The sequence below is a fragment of the Geospiza fortis genome, unplaced genomic scaffold, assembly GCF_000277835.1.
Source record: "Geospiza fortis unplaced genomic scaffold, GeoFor_1.0 scaffold1130, whole genome shotgun sequence".
NCBI lineage: Eukaryota > Metazoa > Chordata > Aves > Passeriformes > Thraupidae > Geospiza > Geospiza fortis.
In genome coordinates, this window is record NW_005054690.1 from 97,827 (window position 1) to 106,903 (window position 9,077).

The 9,077-nt window shown below is 37.6% G+C and overlaps 1 protein-coding gene across 1 annotated transcript in view; it reads right to left on the reverse strand.

Moving 5' to 3' along the window:
- The window catches only part of LOC102044603 (protein arginine N-methyltransferase 8), a 56,392-nt gene that overhangs the window by 5,341 nt on the left and 41,974 nt on the right, over positions 1–9,077 (reverse strand). Inside the window, exons 5-8 of the mRNA XM_005430852.2 lie at positions 8,450–8,592; positions 7,979–8,066; positions 4,780–4,895; positions 182–332 (exon numbers count right to left, since the gene is read on the reverse strand). Of these exons, the coding sequence (XP_005430909.1) occupies positions 182–332; positions 4,780–4,895; positions 7,979–8,066; positions 8,450–8,592 (498 nt within the window). The remainder of the gene's footprint in view (positions 1–181; positions 333–4,779; positions 4,896–7,978; positions 8,067–8,449; positions 8,593–9,077) is intronic.

A 9,077-nucleotide genomic window follows, 5' to 3' on the forward strand; every position in this document is an offset into this window, starting at 1 on the left:
TTCCACAGAATTCCTATAAGCTGTTGTCCTTTCCCCATCCTGCTCACATCCCCCAAAATTACAATAGTTTTTATCACTGAAATTCAAATGTGGTGATACATTAAACCTTCCTGTACCATCTAACCAGCAGCACTGATAGACTCATAGCAACAGATATGAAATTAAAAGAAATATAGATTACCTGTAGAAAATCCCATCTTCTTGTGGCACTTTGTAAATTCAATATTAAAATAGGTGACCAAAGCATGAATGTAATCATTGCGTTGAATTTGGAGGCAGAATGCAGAAGTAAATTCCAATTCTTCAGTCTTCACTGTATAAATATCTACTTCCTGTTTGGAGGAGAAAGAAATGACATTTACACGCAGATGTCTCTGACTCTCGGGTTAAGTGTTAAAATGAGGTACTTTAGTATTTCATTTAATGATCAGACACAAAGATGACTGGCAGCTTTTTAAAACTGTATGAAATCAGAGGTATATTCTAATATATCAAATCATAAGCAAATGAGGCAGTTATCTGACTAAGCTGACAGAGAGGGCACTCACTGAAGAGTGTGTGTTCTTGGGAATGGCAGGGAGGGGCTGTAGGAGCTGGAGAAAATCAGGGTAAAAAGGTGCTCTGATAAATACAGGTAGATGTTGAAATGGATATATAGGTCCAGTTCGAGTTCTTTTATCATCAGGGACTGTCAGCATGAGGAAAGATGCCAGAGTTGGGTTTTTAGTAAAAATAACCTTATTTGTTTTTGCATCTCTGGAAAGGAAAGTGATTTGACAGTGTCAAGCAGTCAAAACATTTGAGGCACAAGAGGGGCCTTCTTTTTGGTGGTGATGCTTTCTAGTCCTGTGTCAGGTAACTGACTCCAAACAGTGAGCACAGGGATCCTGCTCTTGAACAAGACAAACAAATTATGTCAATCATACTATAGCTTGATTGCAGTAGTTGGAAGGGACAATGTAGTCTTCAGGATTGCTTATTTCCATCAATATTTAAATCCCACTGCTCAAGGCTTAAACTCTGTTTTTCAGATGGATCTGATTTTCCCAGCTAGGTACTGCTTTTATCTAGGTTGTTTCCAAAAGTTGTAGTGATGATAGGGAAGATGGCAAGTCAGAAGTACTATTCTAATGCTGTGGGAAATGTATGCACTTTCTGGTACCTTCATTACTCATTCTCATTGCTCTGGTACCCTTATTGCTCATGCACACAGGGAAACAGAATTTTTTGTAGGCAGAAATCCAAATTTTCTCTACCAGCTGAAGTCAGGAATTGTTTCTCTGACCTCACCAGAATTTCTTAGGACTTGCACTACAAGAATGGAGAGCAGAGTCTAGACTGCCCATTAGAGGGCTCTTTTAGCCTCTTTTAGGGCTCTTGCAGAAATTGCCTTCTGTAATCTTTGTAGGACTGCAAAAAGAGACATAGAAAGATGCAGCCATATTTCAGTTACTAAGGTCTTTGCATGGACCACATATGTGTTTCTGAGACTTGGAAGACTTATGGGGAGACGATTTAAGCAAGCCATAGCTTTGGCCTGTCTGGTTAACATTATTGTTCAAGAACAACTTAACCATAATAAAAATTACTCTACTGCATTGCAATGACACCCTGAGGCATTAGTGTTTCTCCTATGTGACCTATGCATATAACCAGTCATTTAAAGCTGCGATAACCTTAAAATGTTTTTGGCTTTTCCCCCTCAAAAGAGTGTGAGAAAAAAGCATGGTAGGAATGAGAACTTCTGAGGTCTCCTGGCAGAGTTCCACAGCAGCCTGCAGAATTTGCTTTGCCAATTTGCTAAACTGGACTGGTGGGTAATAGCTGCAGACTTCTGTACTTTTTGGTGTCTTTTTAGTGATCTTACTGTGGGGAAATTGGGACTTAAGTGTAGTGGTGAGGCACTTAAAAGGGAGCTAGCTTCCTCTCTCTGAGCTGTGTTTGCTGTGCAGGGTAAAGTAGAATCAAAAGCGCTAGGAAATATTTTCATTAGAGAAGTCAGTAGAAATTTATCAAAAATATTAAAAAGATATCCTAAATAAACTGTTGGTCATTTTTTCAGCCCTTTTTTTTAGGACAGAAACATAGCTTTTATACAACACAAGGTAAGAGATGTTTTTTATTAATTAATGTAATTCTGAGAATGGCGAAGTCTGGTTTTGGTGATCTCCTTGAATTGTACTCTGGCAACCATATATTCTTATATAAAATGGCAACACTCATCACAGCTAACTGCACAGGAGACAAATGATAGAAACTGGAGTTAAGGTTGCTTCTAGAGTGCCATGACACCTCTTTCCTGTCTCCTTCCCAGTCAGGTTACTCAGCTAGGACTTTGTGAGCATGGAAATAAGCTAAATGTGCAAATCTCAGTGGATGTCCAGGTTTGATGGAGTTCTTTCATTTGTTTCTTTGTTTGTTTGTTTTTGGATCAGAGAAGAAAACACAACTGTTTTACTAAGTACGAAACAAACTTTTCCATATTTTTGGCAGTGTTACTGAAAGCAGTAGGCCCCCAGCAGGACACCTCTACACTTATTCCTGAGTTCACTTATTGATTCTGGTGGTTTGAAGATGCTTTGTTCTCACTGGCTGATTTGCTGTGGACGTTAAACACAGGACTCCTATTTGGCAGGACAATTCCCGTGTCCCTCAGATGTATTTAAGAGGTCATGCAAAAGAGAATGGCTCTCACATCAGAGAGGATGCTGCATTCCCTGCATGCACCACCCCTAGTGCATCTGTGGTCCAGTGCCTAAAGTTCCTTAAAGCATTCAGGACTTGAGTTACATCCAGTTTCTGAGGAGTAAAAAAGAGGAAATTTTACTCAAGTCTCCAGCATGTCTGGTAAGTGCCATGGCTACACAGCATGCACAGTTGATGTCTTATTTTGCTGATTCTGTAGAACTGTTCAGAGCATCTAAATTAAAATTGAATAATTGAAATAACTGCAGACGCACAAGGCTCTGACTGGTCTCTGAGGAATGTATGTAGTGACTGGTCCATCCAATGACTAATGTAGGGAGAACCCAGACTCATCTGGTAGGCACCCTAAATTAGCTGGCTTTGGGTTGAATACAACCCTAAAAATCCCTCTGTGAATTTAATATGAACAAGCTGTGCTATCCAAAAGTGCTGTAATAAAACATTTGAATAATTAAACATTATGGCTTTGTTTATTCTCAAATGTTTTCTTAGGGTAATATTATTCTCTGAATTCACAAATATTTTCAGGAGAAAAGAAATGCATTTTATATAAATAAATCATGTGCAAAAATAAATTAAATTTAAAAATATATAACTACAGAGTCTGTTTTTCCTGCTTTCATATTGCTATCTTGAAGATAAATCTCCCTCCTTCATGCTTTTCATTGACAATTTTCTCTTTGCTTAGTGATCAGTTTGTGAGATTAGCGACTGATTCTGGAATGGAGGGTGGTTTGTTCTTGTGTACTTATTACCTGCTTTGCTCTCATGGTGCCTCTACATGGTACAGCACCATTCAGTTTATGGACAAAAATGTCAAAACTAAATATAAAACCAGAATAGAAACACTTGGAAAATTGTTGTCTGTCATCTTAAACTAAATTACTTTCAAAGACCTTCTAAATAAAGCGTTGGATTTGTGCTTCAATTAAGGGTGTGCAGCTTTTTATTCCAGAGCAGCCAGCCCATTTTGCTCCCTGATCTCTTTCTCTCTGGACATATTTCATAGAGTCTAAATAGCTGTTTCTTTTGTGTGTGCTGCAATTTTAAATTGCTCTGGTTGAGGCTGTTTTCAGGCACAGCCATCTTGTGTTCCCCTCAGTGCAGATGGACTGTGCATGCATCCGTACTCATGCAGAGTTTCTGCTTCTGTTCCTTTCTGCTGCTTCCAGTAAAGGTTTTGCATACTGGAGGCACCGCTTTCCCTTTTGCATATGGGAATATTTTATTTAATTGTTTTTCATTGGCAAAAAGTGAAAGGGAAAAGATAGAACTGTTTCTTTGGGATAAATGAGCTCTTGGATTCATGGACCTGGTACCACCAGTGCTATTGATGCAGACAGCCTTGTTCAGGACAGTTGTCCCACATGAGGATTCCTTCACCTGAAGGGAATTTTAGAGCTTTCAAGTGTTCCTGCAGGGAGTTCCTTCATTGTTAACATGATCTTGTGAACAGGGTTTAGTGACCTTTCTGTCTCAGATGTAGAGCAGGGTACCAGTTAAACTCTGGGTGCAGATGTTGGGGCTGAGAGAGAATTCTATATAAGGCTAAGAATTATGAAGTTAGAGAAATAAATTGAGTTCCAATTCTGATCACATGTTCTGCAGTTAATTATTTCATCATCAATTCAGAACTGATGCTTCAGACTTTCTTACTGCAAACAGAATCATTTACCCCTTCTCCTCAGCAGCGCTCAATCAGTAATTTCCAATCTCTATTTACTAAAAGGCAGGGCAATTCAAATTCATATCTAAATATACCGTGTCTCTCTTCATCCAGTATTTGCACATGTAAAATTTGTAAGACACAAGGAACATCTTGCTTTGGGAAATTCCATAAGAAATCAAGGTATCAGTGTTCATGCTCAGGTCATGTGACAATATTGAGCATGTGAAACATGCAAGAACTGGCTAATCTAAAACTGCACAATTTTCCTTCATAGTGTGGCAGCATTCTGCAATGATGCCTTCTGCAGCTGCTTCAAAGTAAGCAAAACATAAGCAGCAGGTCCCAAAAGAACCCTGCAGTTAGGGGTAAACAGTCACAATGAGGTATATTCAGAATTACCAAACCTTTATTAAGCAGGCGTTGGTCACCACTTGCTTTGGATCTACTATGTCCACCAAGGGCTCCTTCATGGCAACATCCCTAATACAGGTCATGTCAAAGCCGTACACATTCTCCCACCCTGTCAGTGCAAATGGATTCATCAAGGTTAGCAGCAATAATAGAAAATATTTTTTGCTTCTCAAAGCATTTTTCTTTTGAAAGAATTTCTACCATCCCCTAATTTTCAGATGTCTCCTTCAGCTCTTTGCTCCCTGCTCCAGCTGGGGCATCTATGTCATCATTGCTGTTTTCCAGATAATGCAGTTCTGGCAAAATAAGCCCTCAATGTACATCTTTGAACAAGTGGCCCTTTATTTTTTGGTGTCTCCAAAACTGTTTTAAATGAGATTTGTCAAGGATTTTTGTGGCTTTAGACACTTGTGATTGTTGCCCAAAATCATCTGATGTCAGGCTGAGTGTTGGGGTTTGTTGTTGTTGTTGTTGTTTTTCTCATAGATTGCCACTCAACTGGCAGCTTACGTGCTCTTTTGATTATTTAAGTAGTTTTAGTTTCAGCAAGTAAATTACTGGCAGGAGTAGAATTGCAGGTGGGTTTCAATAGTTGGGACTCCAAGTTTAAATCTGCACATACCTCATGACAGAAAAGCAAAAGGTTCACTTTGAAAAGATTTAAAAGCCATGCCAATCCTCTATATTTGAATTGTTCTTCTGAGTGTTCCAATAGATGCTTCTTATCATGTTGAGGATTTTTTGCACAAAATTAAAACATTGAAAAATGAAGAAGTACACTGGCTTTGCTTTTAAGGTTGCTTAACAAAGTGAAAACAAGGACCTTCAAATAAGTGAAATCTTTGTCTTCTGAAGCATGTAAGTCAAGGTCCATTCAGTGCTTAATCTCAAAATCTAAACTGAATACCATGAGTGTTTTTATAAATGGCTTGAACAAAAAACAAAGTAAACAGATAAACATATTTGTGAGCATGTTTGAAGTGTCTCGTTTTTTTCAGAGCATAGCATTTGAGCTACTGGGGTTTCCAGAGGAGTATGACAGAAAATGTCATGTGATATAAAAATCTGCATATTCCTAAATTGGAAAAACATGGACATGAATGATTCTTTGGTATCTCTTTATCATCTCTTTATTGGGTTGCGAATTTCTCAACATTTCAGGGGAGCTGAAACTTTTGTTTCAGGCATCATGAGCATGTGAGAACTTCAGATTACATTTTAAAAAGTCATGTATTTCTATGTGATTACTCAGAAAAGATTAACTAGGAAACCCTGAAGAAACAACTTATTAATTCTTTATTTATTATTGAGGCCTCTATAATTTACCGCACCTCAGCCCACATGGGATACTTTTGAAATATGTGGCCCAATCTGTCTTAGGGACAGAGCTGTCACAAGAGGTAAAAAATAAAATTATATGTTTTACATTTTGCAGTAAATCAGAGTAATTGACTGTAGTGGTACTCTCTGGCATTAATCTTCAGTTAGAAAATCAAAAGTTAGATTTTTTTAGAAACCTCCTATTGCGTTATTTCTTTATCAATATAATCGTTCTTGAACACTCTTTAAAATGCTCAGGTCTGCATCTCATATGAAGCCAAGACTCTATCCTCCTTAAGAGAGAAAAAGATGAAAAATTGAAATGTAAGGAGACACCATCAAGGATTTATAAATGGAAAGGAGAGACAAGGTGGTGCAGATAGATAGTGGGACAGAAATAACTGCAGACACAGAGGTATATAAGGTAAGGAGGGGAAGGGAAATTGGAAGTGAAATCAGAAAGTAAGGTGTCCTAAAGGAAAACAACATTTTAGAAAAGGAAAAGATGACTGTACATTTTTTCACATGGCTCAAAATGAAACAATTTGAAAACAGATGTATTGTCTGTGAGAAAAGAAAAATATCAAAGTCTAGAAATGAAGGCGTTCAAAAGCAAAATGAAAGATTTTAGGCCAAAATGGCTCTGATTCCTTTACAGAATGGATGCCTCATACATCAATTTGAATCTGTACATTTTGTAAGGAGTTTAACTGTCAAGGTCATCACATAGCTGAGGAGAAAAATCTAGGCTGTGCTTGAGGGGGAGATATAATCCTTCCTGGCACCTACAGAGACTTCTTGTCACCTCCCCACTGCACTGGGCTCGCTTTTGACCTAAAATAACAATTTTGACCAACTGGCAGTTCTGTGTATTAGCACTGAATTTGTTTATAGAAACACCAAGCCTCTTTTCTGGGAGGAGGTGAGAGTCAAGGAATGAAGAGTTAGGCATTTTTATGTAAAGGTTGTCTGAACCCACTGATTTAACCCAAATTATCTTTGGTTAATAAAGCTGCTAAGGAATTTTATGGTTCTTTTTTTTCCCATAATGGAAAATACCTTTAAGTGAAGCTGCTCAGCTTTGAAAAATAAATAAAATCAAGAAATGTTGAAAGGAAAAGAAGAATGAAATGATGTAAAACTTGTTCATTTGATCACAGCAGGAGCCTGGACTAGGTCACTTGTAGATGTCACTAACAGCAGCAGTTATTCAATGATACTTCAAGAAAACTCTCCCAACATTTTAAAAGCAAAGGAAATGTCAATTTTATGCATCTATGAAGTATTAAAAACCCCAAAATTATAACCCTTTCTTAACATACAAGAGAAATTTAAATTTCTGATCCTTATTTTTAATTTAAAAATTCTCACATTAAATGTTTTTTAAAAACCTATACCTGTTGTGTGGTTTTTTCTTTTTGACAAGCAATCATGGAGATATAATTTTTTCTAGGTTTATTTCTTCACAGGTACAAATTATTTGCATCTTACTACTTTTATATTTTTTATTATGTTAAAAACAAAAATAAGGGCCTGAATGGCAAAACAATATTACTGGGCTTTGTGGCTGTTATGATGGATTATATATTTATCAAAACAACAACAAAACTAAATCTCCTTTAATCCACATTTTAAATATAGCTAGAGGTATTAATATAACTCTAAGCAAAGTCTTCATCAGTTTATACATGCATTTCTCCTTAGTGCTCTTTAAATTACTGCAAATTTCCTGAACTTATCAGCAGACCAACATTTTCTCAGAGTTCACATTCATATTGGAATTCTGGCCTGCAGAGATCACAGTACGCCACTGGAAATGAAAGATTTTAGGGAAATAACCACAGAAAATGTTACTGGCAGGTGCTTACTCACAGTGAATTTTGAAGTCCTTGTACTGTCTGTCTTCAATTGCTACCACGTACAAAGCAGCTCGGTCTGGAAACATTAGCCCTCCAGGTTTCTGTTGATGAATTGTGGGGAAATGGATCTCGTAATCTATTCACCTGACAAAGACATCACATTTTGAACTGCACATACAAAAACCAGACAAGCACCCCTTGCATGCCTTTATTGTTTTCCTTCAGATTTGCACACCAGCTTTAGCCTTGCAGCCTGCGGCAATGTCATTAGACAGTGTCTAGGCAAATTTGGCCAGCCAGCACTTAATCAAAAGCAAAGCTCTTTCAGTGAGGTTCCCTTTGTCATCTCCTCGTTAAAGCCTGGGAAATGGCACTTGGAGATGTGACTGTGTCTCGTTATGGCGACAGTAGGGAAGGGAAAGCTTGTAGTCAGAAAATAAATGGTGACTGCTCCAGCGAGGAGCACGACATGCAGAGCACCTACCAGCCACTTGTCTCGTGCGAAGATGACTGTGTTTAACATTGACTCATAGAACAGACAGTAACCCATCCACTCGCTGATGATGATGTCTACTTGATCCACAGGTAATTCAACTTCTTCCACTTTACCTTTAAATATTGTGATTACTGAAAAGAGAATCCAAAGAAATACGTTTCACATAATAAAACACCTGACTAAGATCCTTACTGGTGAATGTCAGGCTGACCTTTTCAATATGATTCTCTTCTTGAATGCCTGTCCATAAGGCATGACTTCACGTGACTCAATGCACTTCACACTTCAAAAACTATTCCGAGTATGTATAATAAATAACATTTTTAGTAGCAGTATAAAAGAAAAAAAACCCCAAAAACCAATGCAAAAACCAAAGGCCAAACAAAAAACCCCACCATGTCTAAAAACAACAGAAAACTAGGTCTTACCTGGTTACCTGTATGATCTCATTTTAAAATGCCCTTTAAAATTTGGCAGATTTCTAGATCATTGACCAAGTACAGCAAAGAATCCACTTAGAAGCATTTAAACATCCCTGCAGATTTACACACTAATGCTTGAATGTTGGGCCATATTTAGTTCACTTGTAACAAATAATTTTGTTTTAGGACCACTA